Source organism: Schistocerca nitens, chromosome 2 (genome assembly GCF_023898315.1).
Source record: "Schistocerca nitens isolate TAMUIC-IGC-003100 chromosome 2, iqSchNite1.1, whole genome shotgun sequence".
In the NCBI taxonomy this organism is placed as follows: domain Eukaryota; kingdom Metazoa; phylum Arthropoda; class Insecta; order Orthoptera; family Acrididae; genus Schistocerca; species Schistocerca nitens.
This window is the reverse complement of record NC_064615.1, coordinates 553,010,484-553,027,034: the sequence shown is the minus strand read 5'-3', so window position 1 is coordinate 553,027,034 and position 16,551 is coordinate 553,010,484. Positions and strand designations below refer to the sequence as shown.

The 16,551-nt window shown below is 44.9% G+C and overlaps 1 protein-coding gene across 1 annotated transcript in view; it reads right to left on the bottom strand.

Moving 5' to 3' along the window:
• LOC126235149 (paramyosin-like) overlaps positions 1-3,645 on the bottom strand; it is a 30,819-nt gene extending 27,174 nt beyond the window's left edge. The window contains exon 1 of the mRNA XM_049943882.1: positions 3,600-3,645. Coding sequence (XP_049799839.1) covers positions 3,600-3,645 — 46 coding nt within the window. The remainder of the gene's footprint in view (positions 1-3,599) is intronic.
• Positions 3,646-16,551: the final 12,906 nt, after the last annotated feature.

Here is a 16,551-nt window from a genome sequence, read left to right as displayed (position 1 = left end):
AAATCAATAAAAAATTTAAAAATAGTAAGCAGATGATTCTAAGACAAAACGTACAAATTACAAAAAAAATTAATTTTCACCTCTGAATCTGACGTAGTTTTGACCAACTTCTGTGGCAACAATGAATTACATTATAAGATTGCTAATTCTAAAAATGAAGTTTGCATAGTGTGTGATGAATTTGGAAAATATAAAAAAGTCACGTATAGATGTTTATCGTGCTTAGCTAGGAGCTATCTAGAGTACGGTGGATGGGGCACTACACACAACTATTTACGTGATACATGGTTACACAAACAGTGAATATCTCATGTTTTGATTAAAGCTGATCAACAGTGGACATAATACTTTATTTCTACAGTTTATATTGGTTTGTTCTATTTTCGGATTAAACATTATTTCAGTCAGTTAGCACACTAAAACAGAATTAAATTGTAATTGAACTACATGAAGCAGAGAATTAAATGTCTTACAATGCGTTATTTAACCCCACTTGATGCTTCATTCTTCGCTCCATGTTTGGGTAAAATGGCGCAATGCGAAAAATTAGGATCGATGTGGTGTTATAAAAAAAATAGTCACCCAAAAGTGATGCTATCTCAACATCGAGTTACAAACGCATGGATGAAAGCTTAGGAAAAAATTCCATGACTTCAAGAATGCAATCTTTCGATTAATGGTGATATTCTGTTAGGCTAAATTCCACTCTCCTTCCCTATCTTCGAAAAGACATCAAATTTGCTCACATGCAGGAAGGCCATACTCATAGTGTTAGAAGTAGTCGCTATACCTGTTTGTAGCATAGAGTACGTCATCTGCCACTGGTATATTCCACCAGATCATTGGAATTCCCGTGTTGTTTCTAAGGAAAAGTGTGAATCTACATATCACACATTTTGTTCAGTTCAGATTTTTTAAGAAATAAAACATTAAAAATACACTGCAATCCACTGCTTAGCATTTAGTGAATGTTCATTTGCTATACCTTACACTGCCAGTGACTGATGACACTGCAGTGGAGTACTACATTGGTTCATGCAGATGATCACAACATGGCGTTGGTGGAAGAAGCACTTTACTAATTTCTTCATGAATAAATTTTCATTGTCATTGACAGAAATACTTTGTGTGTTGCATGCTCTGATCCTCTTTTGCACATTTCTCTGACTCCCATACATGTAATATGCAACTGAAAAGAAATTATGTGTACCACACAATTCATAATTTCCAATGGAGCTGGATCTTCAGCTATTATGTTTACTAGTCGTCTATGTAGATTTTACAGTGGACACTAGAATACAACGTGCTCTGAGAAATCAATCATTTTACATCCCCATACTCCTCGTGTTGGCGTTGGTTTCTGGGTAAGTGCTAAGGATAAGGCTTTGGGTACAAATCCGTTGAAGTTCATTTTCTTAAATTGCACAAAAAGCACAACTGGGCTATCACAATAGTGTGTATGGTTGTGATTCAATTCGTGTCCTGCTTTTTTTTCTTAAATTTTATCTGAATCCATGTGTAATCAAATGTGCAGTGTGAGCAGTCTCCATATGAATGTTCCACCTTATTATTTAAACACTTCATTGTACACACTCATGAGACAATCGTTGGGAAGTGAGTGATAGCGCCTGTCAAGGGCTGCTATGGATGGGGAGGTCGCAGCCACCACCACAGGGAGGACAGCATTGTGCATATTTGTTCCACCAGCTCACTTACAGTAAGAGGTGCAATGACTGGCCAGCAAACTGATAGCTGTTTGACGCATAACACGCAGACAAGACTGCAGCCTTGTAGCCAATATCAAGGGCGGTCTGAAGAAGTGTAAATATTGTTATGGCAGATTTTTTAAACAATTATTGGAAGGTTCTCGGTTCGAGTCCCATGATGTTTATTTTCTTAAATCACACAAATAGGGCAGTTGGGCTATCAAAATAGCATGGAAGGTTGTGATTCAATCCTTATCATCTTTAGTTTCTTAAATTTCATTTATATCCATTTTTAAACAATTATGCAGAATGAGCAATGTCCATATGGGGTGTTTCACTTTATTATTTAAACACTCAATTACACACATACACACAAGCATTTGGGAGTGACTGATAGTGGCTGCCAAGGGTTCAAGGGTTGCAATTGATGCAGAGGTCGCAGCCACCACCACTGTGGAACGTGCATTTGTGTTCTGCCAACTGACTGACAGCAAGCGATTCTTGTGGGGGGGGGGGGGGGGAGGCTATCAGGACTGAAATGACTAACAGACATAGCCAGCAAACAGATAACCGTTTGACTCGTAATACAGAGACAAGACCACAGCCGACATTGCGAGCGGTGTGAAGCAACAATTTTGTGACGGCAGATTTTTTTAGACAATTAATATTCTTTGAACCCTGCTTGTCAACAAGTACTGACTCGTGACACGGGTCATAACTCACGTGGCCACATGTGCCTCTGTCGCATACACTGAATAAAATAAGAAATACACATCTATGACACATCATACTATATTTGAAGTTCACAACAGGCTGCATGCGTATTGCAAGATGCCAACTGAGCCACTAGTGAACCTGAGTTTGACAAGTGTCTGCCCTACCTGGCCCTGCACATGATGGACAGCTTCCATGAACAATGTTATGTATCCAAGTGAGAGAATACGACATTAAAATTATATCAAAGACAAGCGCAAGTAACTGGTCACAGTGTTAGTCCAAACACAATCACTTATGAAGCCATTTAAAGGGTTCTCCAAATATGAACTCATTCAAGATTCAGTTAAGATTGCACATTTACTAACATAAGTTTCATTTACAATAGAACAAGAAAAATCCATACAATGGGGAATATTAGAAGGGATATCGAGAATCACATTTAAACTTTGGAACAATTAACAGTTATAATATACTGTTACACAGTACAATACTAAGTAAGTGCAGGTATAAAATTTTGTTAGGCACCAACTGAGATATCGCTAAGTGAGGCGCATCTGCCAGCTACGCAACAGTGTTGTAACCAAATATCAACATGGCAGGTCCAGAGTACAAACAACCTGGTAGCTCGTTTCATCAGACTGTGTTAGGGGGAAGCCAAGAACAATCGGTTCAGCACTTTGAAAAAATTGCGGAGCAGAAAGAAAGCTTTACTGTAACGAGGCTAAATATAGTAATTTCACCTAGACATGTCATAAGAACACCATGAAGGATGCAATTTAGCATAACGGAACGTTCTGGAAACCTTATTTTAATCACAGGAACAGCTGAAAACCCTGACAGGGTCATAAAACGAGGGCACATTCGGTCGCTGTATGGGGGTGTAGTGGATGGGTGCCAGGAGGTGCCATCTTAAAACTCGGCGAGAACTTTCCATATGATATATTGTTTTTTAGCTAAAGTGCCCTCGTTCCTCTTGGTCTGCGTCACAGGGGCCAGCAGTGCTGAGGAAGCACCCCAGCGACCCGTGTAATGCAATGCGGTGTTGAGCTGGCCTTGTACGCCAGCTGCAGAGTTCCAATTACGTCTGGATGGCTGCACCAGCAGCCGACCACAGCCACCATCCTTGATGTCTCCATGCTGCTCTGCCGGGAGCCGCCAAGCAGCCAGCTGACAAACGCAGGATGCCCGCGCCGCACGCCCTCGCCGGCGTGGCCCAAGTCATGGCGCCAACAAGCGCCCACAATCCGGCATCCGAATCTGCGACCCTCGGCTCGGGATGTACCCGGCGTGTGTCGAGAGCTGAGACGACTGCCCACGGTAGCAAGCCAAAGAGTGGCCCACCGCTGGCTGGCTGTGGACCCCGCGTCAGCCTCAGAGTATCGAACCCACGACCCGCCGTGGATTGGGATGCTGGCATCCCATCTGTTGCTGAGTGTAGCCTGGCAGTGTGACACGCTCCACCGTCCAGGAGAGCTGCCACACTTGAATGAATCTCGTTAGAAAATGGCATCTTTTTATACTCAGCTGTGTGTCTCTGTTTTGGTAATGCGCCGCTCTGAGTCATGTACGCACAACACCTGGGTTGCACCAGTGGGCTCCTTCTGCCTGTAGCTTGCGCCATGCAAACCACTGTATTTACGCTTTTCAGCGGTTTGACGGAACTGTGGCTTCCATTCTACTTCACAGCCATTGGTATGCGTAACTCACTGCAATCTGGCCCGCACCTGGTTGTAACGTGTGCCCAGAATATTGCACAAAACTAACTTTCCCTATCTTAAACGGTGGTGCCGCTACATTATTCCCCTTTTCAGAAAGACCTGGTCCCCGGGTTGACCCTTAACTAGCTGTTAACTTGTTTGGGTCAGCAACTATGGCATATTTCCTTACTATTAGAAAACTTAGATGTGTTCTAGTGCCCCTTAAAACCATGACTTGAAACAAAACGAAAAAAATTCCTTACTGGACGACCACTGTTCGATCAACCCCTTGCCTACTTGTCTCATGCTCTCGGTATCCAATCCACTGGGACTTGGATTACCCTTGATTCGCTTTTGGAATTAGTGCTCCGTCTGATCAGAAAGAAAAAACACGTAGAAAAGTTAAGACTACGATGACACTTGGCACAGAGGTGCTTAAAATGATCGTTATTTGCCATTGTCTTTCCCTACACTGTGCGACATGTTGAACAAGCTGTTCGACTGGTATGCGCCCCTCTTGCTTCAAAATGAGGCGGATTACGGATCTCAGCAGACCTGGCTCCATAGTTTAATTAACAATGTCAGATTATGCCTTGGCAGAAACTCTCAAGTGGATTCTGGCCAGTACAGCTGTGGCTGCGCAACATTCAATTGCGTGACTCCTGAAATTGACGCTGGCAGGTGGAAGGTTGGTCCTATTATGTTACACTTAGTTCCATTGATTAAGATTCCGCTCCCCTCGAGCTCTATGCGTTTCGCTTTTGCAAATACTCCCCGCTCAAAACAACTTGCTACTACTGCCAAATTCGCGTAGGTGGAGAAGATCCAATGCATTCCGACCCATTACAAGCTCAATTTTGGCTACACGATGTCCCTTGGACAGTCTATTCCTTTCCCCTGGCTAAAAATAACTGCACCGTGCATGTGTCCCATATTTGTAGCTTCACAGATTTTCCTCCAACATTAACTATTTTTGATCCAAACCCAACACCGATTGTGTGACTAATTTCATCCTTACCTTATATGAACTGGTGCAATAAACACGACTTTCCTGACCCAGCACTGTCGATAACTAAAAATTTAAACAGGGAATCGTACGACTCTGGCATCGTTCAACACATATTTATTACGGCTTTGCAGCAAAATTTACTCCAGCGCATTTATTTCTCCAGAACTGTGTTTGATTTCTCCTTCAACAACACTCCACATACGTCAGACGCTACACCTATTCAGTTATCTGAGGACAGGGATCACCATCACCCTTCCTCCCTCTTCAAAAAGACTGCTGCCCCTAGCAGGCTCACAATACTCGAAAACACATACAAAATACAATGCCTAATTACTCTATGCAAACCCAATGATACATGACACGAAAACAAAAAAAAAAAAAAAAGCTGCAAATACTCTACTACTTTCTAGATCGCAAAGTATACGGTACTTGATGCTGTACTCTATCTTCCTGGATTTATCTGCGCTGAACACCTTTCTGCACTCGCCCTTTCTTCCTCGTTACGTCCTGTGACACTCCTGGAATCACATTGGGGAAACCCTTAAATGGCCATCGTCGCCCAATGTGTACTATCGTCATTCTAGTTGGCAGCTGAAGCTTAACACTAACGGGAGATGTGGTTTCAACAACTTGGTATGGCCCTTGATACCTCGTGAGGAACTTCTTCGTTTTCCCTCTTTGTATGTAGGGGCTGAACAGCATTACCCATTGCCCCACGCTATACTGCGGTAAACATCCTTTCTGCTTGGTTGCGTCTTCCTGCCTTTCCGAAGTCTTTGTATTCGCCTTTTGTACCCGTTTCCAAACATTCCGACTTGTTCTCGCAAACTGACGTACCGATTCACCGGTCCTTCCTTTCTGTAGCTTCACTAAATCAAACGGTGACGGCATTTTCCTCCCGTACACTATCTCACATGAAGACAAACCGGTATTTGTATGGACTTTTGCATTGTACACGCATACAGTATGCTTCAAATACTCGTCCCGCTGATGGTGATGAGAATCCACATAAAAACTCAGCATCTTCCCGATTGTTCTGTGTACCCGTTCTGTCCTTCCGTTGGCCTGTGGATGCAACGCACTTGTCCTCAACTTCTTTACGTTCAACAATTTACACAGTTCCTTAATTAAATCCGACATTAAGTTGGTCACTTGATCAGTAATTATTGTCTCCAGTACACCAAACTTCAAAATCCAGTTGTTTACTAACGCTTGCGCGACCATTGCTGCCTGTTGATTTGGCATAGCCACCATCTCCCCATACCTCGAAAAATGGTCTATTATTGTCAGAACGAATCTGTTCCCCGATGGTGTTCGCCTGAAAGGTCCTAAGACATCAATCCCGGAAAAGAAAATGGATATGTCGCTTCCGGTAATTGTTGTAGCTGTATCTGTTTCCGACTCAAATCTGCTCTCTGCGCACATGGTATACAATTCTTGACATACTGATCCACATCTCCTTTCCTACCTCTCCACCAATACCTTTCCGTCACTCCCCTATTCGTCGCTCTACACCCTCCATGACCAGATAACCCGTCATCATGTGCTGCCTTTAAAACCTCATCCCTCAACTTCGCTGGCACTACTACCCTTGGCCCTAACTTCGTTTCCCCGCACAGAAGACCGTCGTACATATTAAATTGTGATTGTGTCCGATACAATTTACAATCGTCGTGAGCGTCCTGTAATTCTTGCCACACCGCTAGGTCATAACCTATGACTTCTACTTTTGCCACCTTCCTACTTAGTGCATCTGCATTACCATGCTTCTTCCCAGGCTTTTGCACCACCTCGTAGTCGAATTCACTAAGCCTCACAGCCCATCAAGCGAGTCTAGTGGACGGATCCTTCAACCCCAACAACCACTTCAACGCAGCATGCTCTCTCACTACCCGAAATATTCTCCCATATAAATAACATTTCAAATATGTGATTCCATAGATTACGCTAGGCATCTCCCTCTCTGTTGTTGAGTAATTCCTCTCTGCTACATTCAACTGCTTAGACGCATAGGCTACAGGATGTTCTTTCCCATCAATTTCCTGACTAAGAACACAACCTGATGCTTGATTCGATGCATCGCATGCTAGTATAAACTCGTTTCCAAAATCTCGAAACACAAGAACCGGGCTTGATGTTAACACTTCTTTCAGTTTGTCAAACGCTTTCTGGCACTCTTCTGTCCACTCAAATTTCACACCTTTCCGTAACAATCACGTTAACGGCTGTGCTAAATCTACAAAACCCTTCACGAAATTTCGATAGAAATTGCAAATTCCGATGAAGGACAGCGCTTCCTTAACTGTTTTCGGTTCCCGAAAATCCCTTACAGCCTGTACCAACCTCGGATCTGTTCGCACTCCGTCCTTACTGATAATATGACCCAAATATTTTACTGCTTCTAATGCAAAATGACACTTCTCCAGGCTCAACGTCAAACGAGCTGCCCTTAACCTCATAAATACTTCCTTTAACCACTGTCTATGTTGCTCCATACTACTTGAAAACACTATAATGTCATCCAAATAGACCGGACACTACCGTGGCTCAAGCCCCTCCAGACACTGTCTAGCAACCTCTGAAGCGTTGCCGGAGCGTTTTTCAAACCGAATGTCAGTCTAATGTACTGGTAATGTCCTCCAGGTGTAGAGAAAGCAGTTTTTGGACGATCATCTGGAGCCACCTCTAACTGATGATAACCACTTGTCAAACCCATCGTAGAAAAGTACTGGCACTGTCCTAAGTGATCCAAAGTGTCTGATATGTTTGGAATGGGGTATGCGCCCGTTACTGTCTTATTATTGAGGTATCGGTAGTTACAACAGAACCTGTATGTTTTAGTTCCATCCGTAGATTTATTAGGCACAACGACAATGCCCACTCCCCAGCAATTATTACTATGCTCTATAACACCGTCCGCAAGCTGCAGATCAATGAAATCCTCCACAATCGGCTGCAAATACCTCGGTATTCTGTATTATTTATGGTAAACAGGTGCTTCATTCCCTGTTGGTATCCTATGTTGAACTAATGGAGTTGCTGGTAACGACCCTTGTGGAAAAAACAAATCCTTAAATTTCCACAATAATTCTTCCAAATGCTCTATTTCTCCTCCATTCAAATGCTTAATTTTGTCGGCAGTTGTGGTTGATCGCTTCATCTACCTCTCGAACACCAGCCTTCGTCATCTGGCACATCCAAATTTGCTACGTTTCACAAAACAACCCGGTGAACCCAAAACTTCATTATTCTCCAATGGTTCAATAACACATACCGTACCCTCAGGTAGATTCGACTCCACACTTACCCAAAGCGACTTCCCGGTGCCACTAGACACATACTCATGGGAATTAAGCCTTAATTCTAATGTACGCGGTTCAATTGGTTTGTTCATTACGTTGAACGCCCCTCGCGACAGCTTTGCATCGACAACAGTTTCCCCTAGCTGAAATAACATTCCACCAAGTTCCACAGTTCGTTGTCCAAGGTCAATTTTGGCGTGACGTTGATGCATGAAACCTACTCCTCGGATCTTGTCATAGCCCTCGGTTACCCATGGTACTACCTCAATGCGTGCATCAAATCGGACTTCCCCTATGCGAAAGTCAACTGTCACTGACCCCAAAGGTGTGACCTCCTTATCCCTCACTCCACGCAACCTGTAACGTGGTGGGTCTAACTTCCTTGGTCCAATTATATTCTTAGTAGCCACTGACACTTGCGCCCCTGTGTCCAACAAAATCTTAAACTTTTTATTTCCTACGGATCCTATCACTGAACATTCCACCTCTCCATACGTATTCGTAGCATTGAAATTAAACGGGAGCTCCCTTAGGTGGGTCTTTGGCCCCCTCTGCCGTTTAACGATTGTCCACCTCTCCTATCTTCACTTCTCTATTCTCCATGCTGCTGATTTCCACCCCTTCCTCTATTCCTTGGTGACTGGGTACATTTCCTCTGCACATGTCCCTCCCGCACGACCACACTTATAACATCTTATACCCACTGCAAATAGTGTTTGCCTCTCGCGTACCCGTCTTGCCACGTCTATTTCCTCACATTGAACTGCCAGCTGAATAGCCGAATACAAATCTTTCGGATTCCCTTCACGCACTTTCCGTGACATATGCGCCGGTAACCCTCTCAAAAGTGCCCTTTGCTCGGCCTCCTGCAACAGAACACTATTCGCTTCCTCGCTCTGACACAACTCGTAAGTATACTCATTAATTTCCCTTATCCTGTCCGCAAATTTCTCTATCGTCTCCCCCTGTCTCTTTGACATTGTACTTAACCTCTCTCTAAAGTACCGAGCGCTATTCTGTTTCTTGTACCTTTGAAAAAGCCTTTCCTTTAACTGCTTAAACTGTCCTACGTTCCTTAAGGCCTCAGAACACCTTACATATGTCTTCGCTTCACCTGTTAATCTAATCTTGGCTACATGTAACAACTGTTCATCAGATCAACCATTCATCACAGCTGAAATTTCCAAGTCCTCCACAACGAACGAACGGCCTCAAATGCCTTGCCAGAAAACGCAATAATCAGACTCGCAGCAGCTGGAACAATCTCGTGCACCCTAGGCAACAACAACTGCTATCAATTGTGCTACTTTTTCCATCAAAACCCGCACCGCTTCTGGTTCCGACACACATCTTGCGTCCTTGACTCTACTATTGTGTTGCTTTCGTTCCCAGTTAGTCCTGAAACAAAACATTTAAATACAAGAACAACAGCTCCATATCATCACACTCAGCATCTCATCTTTCGTTTTAGGAGAGGATAAATATGATATACTCAAAACAATACAAAAGTAATTAAATGCCACGAAAACAATGATACTCCCTAAACATACTAACACTTACTCTGACCACAAAAAATACTATGCACACGTAAAATATCTACAATGTGGCTTGACAGGAGCCATACTCGAAAAAAAAGGCAAGAAAACGTCCAGTAGTCTCGAACGTCGAACTGAACTATTCTGACATCAAATGTAATGGCGACTTCTGACACCGAATGTATCACTATGACCAAATTGTAGCGGGAAGACACCAAATGTAGTGGATGGGTGTCAGGAGGTGCCATCTTAAAGCTCGGCGAGAACTTTCCATATGATATATTGTTTTTTAGCTATAGTGCCCTCGTTCCTCCTGGTCTGTGTCACAGGGGCCTGCAATGCTGAGGAAGCACCCCAGCGGCCCGTGTAATGCAATGCGGTGTTGAGCCGGCCTTGTATGCCAGCTGCAGTGTTCCGACTATGTCAGGATGGCTGTGCCAGCAGCCGACTCAGTGGACACTGTCTTTGCTGTCTCCGTGCTGCTCCGCCGGGAGCCGGCGCGAGGCCAGCTGACAACATCAAGATGCCTGCACTGCGCGTCCTCACCGGCGTGGCCCAAGTTGCGGCGCCAACAAGCGACCGCAGTCCGGCGTCCGAATCTGCGGCCCTTGCCTCTGGATGTCTCTGGAGTGGGTTGGGAGTCGAAACGACTGCCTGCAGTAGTGAGCCGAAGAGTGGCCCGCCGTGGACTGGGACGCTGCCTCCCCATCTGTTGCTGCATGTAGCCCGGTGGTGTGACACGGCCTGTCGTCCAGGAGAGCTGCCACACTTGAATGAATCTCGTTAGAAAACAGCACCTATTTATACTCGGCTGTGCACCTCTGTTTTGCTAATGCGCTGCTCCGAGTCACATACGCACAACACATGTGTTGTGCCAGTGTGTCCCTTCTGCCTGTAGCTTGCGCCATGCAAACTGCTGCGTTTATGCTTTTCAGCAGTTCGACGGCCCTGTGGCCTCCATTCTACTTCGCAACCGTTGGTATATGTAACTCACTGCAATCCGGCCTGCACCTGGCAGTAACTTGTGCTTAGAGTATCGCTCAAAACTAACTTTCCCTAACCTAAACGGTGGTGCCGCTACAGGGGGATTCATGTTATTGTCTGCCATAAAACCTCCTCCCTTTCGAAGTTCATTCTCAGAGTGAGGCCATTCCATCTGCATCATGGGAACCAATGGAAGACCAGTTCTACTGAGTTGCAGGATACTCTGGTGAATTCAGCTAGTCTTCAATCAGCCACCAATTTGCAGTCCACTGCAACAAGTCCACAGCCATCTGGCAACAGAGGGGACTTCGGACCTGGATCCACAGTTCTGCCGGTGACTACAGTGATTGACTGAGGATGGGGCCAAGCTGATCTCCTGTGGACGAGAACCAATCTGCCCTTCTCCAAGCTGTTAAGCTTTGGCGCTGGGTGCCTATGTGTCTGCTGCTGGGGCAGTACAGGTACTACCTTACCAGATTTACGCTGAGACTGCCACTTGGGCTGTACTTCGTGTTGCTGCTGGTTCTTCAGCCTTCATGCCATCTCGTCAACCAATTACAGGAGTATGCAGCAATTTGGGATCGAGCCTAAGCACAGTTTCACTCATCAATTGTTGTCTTCTTTATAAATTCTCTTATACAACAAATCGTAAGGCGAAACAAAGGATTTTTCGCTGTTTGGGAGTTCTCCGAATGCTTTAAAATGGAGTTCAGTGTCAAGACTAGTCGACCTGACATGAAACACGACACCAGCACTCAGATCACACTGTAATAAACTAATCAGCCACAGGCCATTGTCAATCAAGCGCCACATAGTTCTGGTAGATGTAGCGGAATGCATAGATGCTGACATTCTTGTACAATCTAATAGCGAACGACTGTCATGCCCGTTATGATTACGCATTGCTGTTGGAGAAGATGACTAACAAGAACGTTTGAATTCTCCCAAGAACAGACATTCATTGACACTGTCTATAATGATAGAATTTTCTTGCGCCAATGTGTCTGCAGCGTGACTGCTACTAAATTGTTTCCAACTACGAGATCGGAAATACTCCCGTTCCGATTCCTGAAGAAGCTATTATAGTTTTTCAAATCACTACCCATCTTCGAAACGTTGATGGAAGTCTCTGTTACATTATCTTCAGTGACTGGTGGTGGTGGTGGTGGTAAGTTCCTGTGGGACGAAACAGCTGAGGTCATCGGTCTCTAGGCTTACACTCTGCTTAATCTAACTTAAACTAACTTACGCTAAGGACAACACATACACCCATGCCCAAGGGAGGACTCGAACCTCTGACATTGGGAGCCGCGTGAACCGCGGCAAGGCACCTAGACCGCGCGGTTACGGTAAGTGGTAATATAGATTTCCATGAGGTATGGAAATGACATGAAGCTCTTGGGATCCTAATTGGGCAACAACGTAGTTAAATAATGATTCGCACAGAAGAGCATAGCTTTTACGAAGTCGGTCTGCACATTGTTCCCCACTCACGCTTAACAGCGGCTTAAAGCTCGACAACTGGTCATTAGCGCGTCTCTGACTTTTAAGTGGCATAGATATGAATTTACGGCTGTCCTCGCATAGAATACAAAGGGATGGGAGCTGATGATTACATAAGCAGGCTTCTGTCTAAGTCCTTCAAAGATTTCGTCCTTGACGATGCAGAAAACTTTCTGTCTCTTTCTCTGCCTAAGTCCTCGTCGGAATTTAAAAGCAGGCAGTGCAAGTAGGTTGTACCCCACTATACTTCGATGGCTCCTCCCGCTGGCATTATAGCAGTCCCAAATGCAATTCGCAATGATTTGCCGAAATTGTAACTACATATCTAGGACTGTAGGATGCTGTTGCCAGATGCCATTGAGCAAAGTATTGGTTCAAATGGCTCTGAGCACTATGGGACTCAACTTCTGAGGTCATTCGTCCCCTAGAACTTACAACTAGTTAAACCTAACTAACCTAAGGACAACACACACATCCATGCCCGAGGCAGGATTCGAACCTGCGACCGTAGCGGTCTCGCGGTTCCAGACTGCAGCGCCTAGAACCGCACGGCCACTTCAGCCGGCAAGCAAAGTATTCCCAGCAGTGTTAAAAACAGGTTCTTTCCATCTGGATAATCTCTAGGTGCTTAAGCTACATTCGTTAAGGAGTGTTACGAATGGAATACGAAGTTCGTGATCAAGTGGATGATTATAAAGGATGTCCTGCAATGTGTACTATGAAGGCTGGTGTGCTGTGTGTTCTGCACAGGGAAAGGCAGGGAGCGCCTCCGCATCGCCAGTGCGCTCTCTGTCTGTTGTGCTACTATTTCTGCCTCCAACCATCTCTTGGAAAAAAAAGAAAGAACTACCGCTGAAGCTTTTTAAGCAATAATTGTCTTGTTTCCTTAACATAATTAAGACTACAGAGGTTAAATATAATTACCATCCTGAGCTGTAAGAGAAATATCCATGAAAAATGTTCAGTGTGTACCCTGATTTTGCGGCAAAAGTGTGCTTTTGGCTGGAGCGTCACCTGCCGCTGAGCATCGCCTCACCAGCCGTCCCCATTGGGATATGTTTATGCTGCAGGCACGTCGCTGCTCACTGCTGTCACACAGCATCTGGATGCTCGCAGGGAGCCTTGCATTTACGCTGAAGCCTCGTTGCTGGCCCGTCGCTGCTCGCTGGTGGCACAGCATCTCGCTTTCCTGCCTGCAACCTTTACCCTGCAGCTGTTCACATCGCTAGTTGAGTGATTATTTGTAGTGCGTCAAGCAAAAGCTATTTTCTACCAATCATCTGACAATAATAACACTGATTCGTTCACGCCAAAAATGTGGTTATTGACAAAAAGAAAGTAGACGAAGTGTGGATGCAGAAGGAGTATGGATGCATCCTTTGAATTCAGATGATGTACAGTGCATATCTTCTGAAAAGTTCCAACAACAGCTCAAATATTATCCACAACAGCACTTTCTCAAATAGTTACGAATGTTGTGACAAATCTTCCAAATTTTGTTAAATTTTACTGACGCAAAATAGTTTGATAGTAAGATTCGACTCAAAGTTATTAACGTAGGTTCTGTTGAACAATGATTCGTAGGCCTCTCTCTGAGCTGCCATACCATCAGTTTTATCCACATCTACTTCATACGCTACATCTGCTATTCTTAGATTTCCTTGTTGGTACTCTAACGAAAAAAAGAAAACGATAAATCAGGTGAAACAGAGGAACAAACTAGCAAAAATTACTACATGTAATATTATCCATCATCAAGTGGCTCTGATGATCTGTATGCCTCTCGTCAGATATATCTTTGCATCCAAAAACGCACTGGTATACACGTCCAGTCACTTAAATGCGACCACCGCTGTGTTTGAAGTCATCGTGCAATAAACATTCACATACGGCAGGATACAGCACTAAAAATGGAGCGTATATAAAGCATGTCGGGAGGAAACGGGAAAACGTGCCAGTGATTGTCGTAATGCAGAAATGGAGCGATTAATTGGACGCCCAAAGGGGCATGGTCATCGGTTTTTGCCGCCGCGGTTTAAAGTAAACCGTGGATGGCAAAATGGCACTATTCAAAATCGGCGCCTAAGCAACTATGGCGCACGATGGGCCATAGATGACAAGGGTGAATGTTGGCTGCGGAGACGTGTACGGGAGAATAGATGTGCAACTGTTGAGCAGCTGACCACCCAGATGAACCAAGAGGCTACCAATAGCGTCCCCTCAACAACTGTACAGTAAACATTGCTGCGTATGGGTCTCTGCAGCAGGCACCTGGCTCATGCACCCATGCTGAGTGCTGTTCATCAGCCCCAAAGTCTGGAATTTGCCAGCCAGTACCCAAACTAGACGTCCACTGAGTGGTGACAGGTGGCCTTTCCGTATGAATCTTGCTTTATGGTTCATCGGACAGACCGTTATGTATGGCAGAGGAGGCCAGAGATGGGAGCGTTACGTCTTGGGATTGTTTTTGTGCCATTCACTGAGTAATCTCGTCATTCTGGAATGCACAATGGATCAACTAAGGTATGCATTTATCCTTTGGGACCATGACAACCCCTAAATGCTGTTTGTTTTTTCTCGACATGATAGCATCTTCCAGCACGACAGTGCAACGTGTCACACAGCTTGCAATGAACATGTACAGTTCGCAGAGCACCAGCATGTGTTTACTGTATTCTCCTGGCCACAAAACTCCCCTGAGTTAAACCCAGTCTAGAATCTGTAGGACCACCTCAGTCGGGCTGTTCACGCCATTGTTCAAATGGTTCAAATGGCTCTGAGGACTATGGGACTTAACATCTGAGGTCATCAGTCCCCTAGAACTTAGAACTACTTAAACCTAACCAACCTAAGGACATCACACACATCCATGCCCGAGGCAGGATTCGAACCTGCGACCGTAGCGGTCGCGCGGCTCCAGACTGTAGCGCCTAGAACCGCTCGGCCACTCCGGCCGGCCGTCATTGTTCCTCATGTGAGAAAACTATAGCAGCTGGCCACGGCACAGGAGTCAGTACGGCTCCACATCCCTGACGGTATCTTCCAGAATCTCACTGATTCTCTTCTCGCATATCTCGCACCGGTCTGTGATGCAAAAGGCTTTTGACACTTCGTGATATTAATTTGCAAAATTGGAAATTAGTGGTAAGATCTTATGGGGCCAAACTGCTGAGGTCATCGGCCCCTAAGCTTACAAACTACATAATCTAATTTAAACTAACTTACGCTAAAGACAACACACACACATGCCCGAGGGGGGTCTTGAACCTCCGACGGGGAGAGCCGCGCGAAGCGTGACAGGATGCCTGAGACTGCGCGGCTATCGAGCGCGACCATTAATGTAACTGTATGGTGTAAGTTCCTGTTTAAAAACCGTCAGTTATAGTTCTGACAGCATTACTGTCTGTGTATGGTGGTTTCATTGGTAGAATAGTGGGAAGTTTCACACAAACTATCTTCTGATAGACTACTTAACAATGTTTCAAGTACCAGTATTAAATAAGGAATCTAAGCGTATGCTGCAGCTTCCTACAGCTCTTGCAGGGATCCCAGGTAAGAGTAATCTAATTACAGCATTGAAGAAGTCATTTTTGTCGTGAGCCCTATCTTGATATAAGGTACAATAAGAAGTACCCTATAGCATGAACTTCACATTAATTTGCGTCGGCCGCTGTGGCCGAGCGGTTCTGGGCGCTACAGTCTGGAACCGCGCGACCGCTGCGGTCGCAGGTTCGAGTCCTGCCTCAGGCATGGATGTGTGTGATGTCCTTAGGTTAGTTAGGTTTAGTAGTTCTAAGTTCTAGGGGACTGATGACCTCAGAAGTTAAGTCCCATAGTGCTCAGAGCCATTTGAACCATTTGAACATTAATTTGCGGAGTATGGATGTATATGGAGATGTAGAAGTAGATATACGCTGTGTGAGAAATCATGCAACGACGAGCAGTCAAACCTGACACTGCTAGAGTGACCTAGACGCAGCCAATCACGACTCAAGTTTCACGACATACGGCAATGGTTGCACCGCGAAATAGAAAACAACTTGACATCATCAAGTGTCGAGGATTGTGGCGAGAAGCGGGACGAGCAACTGTGGTGCA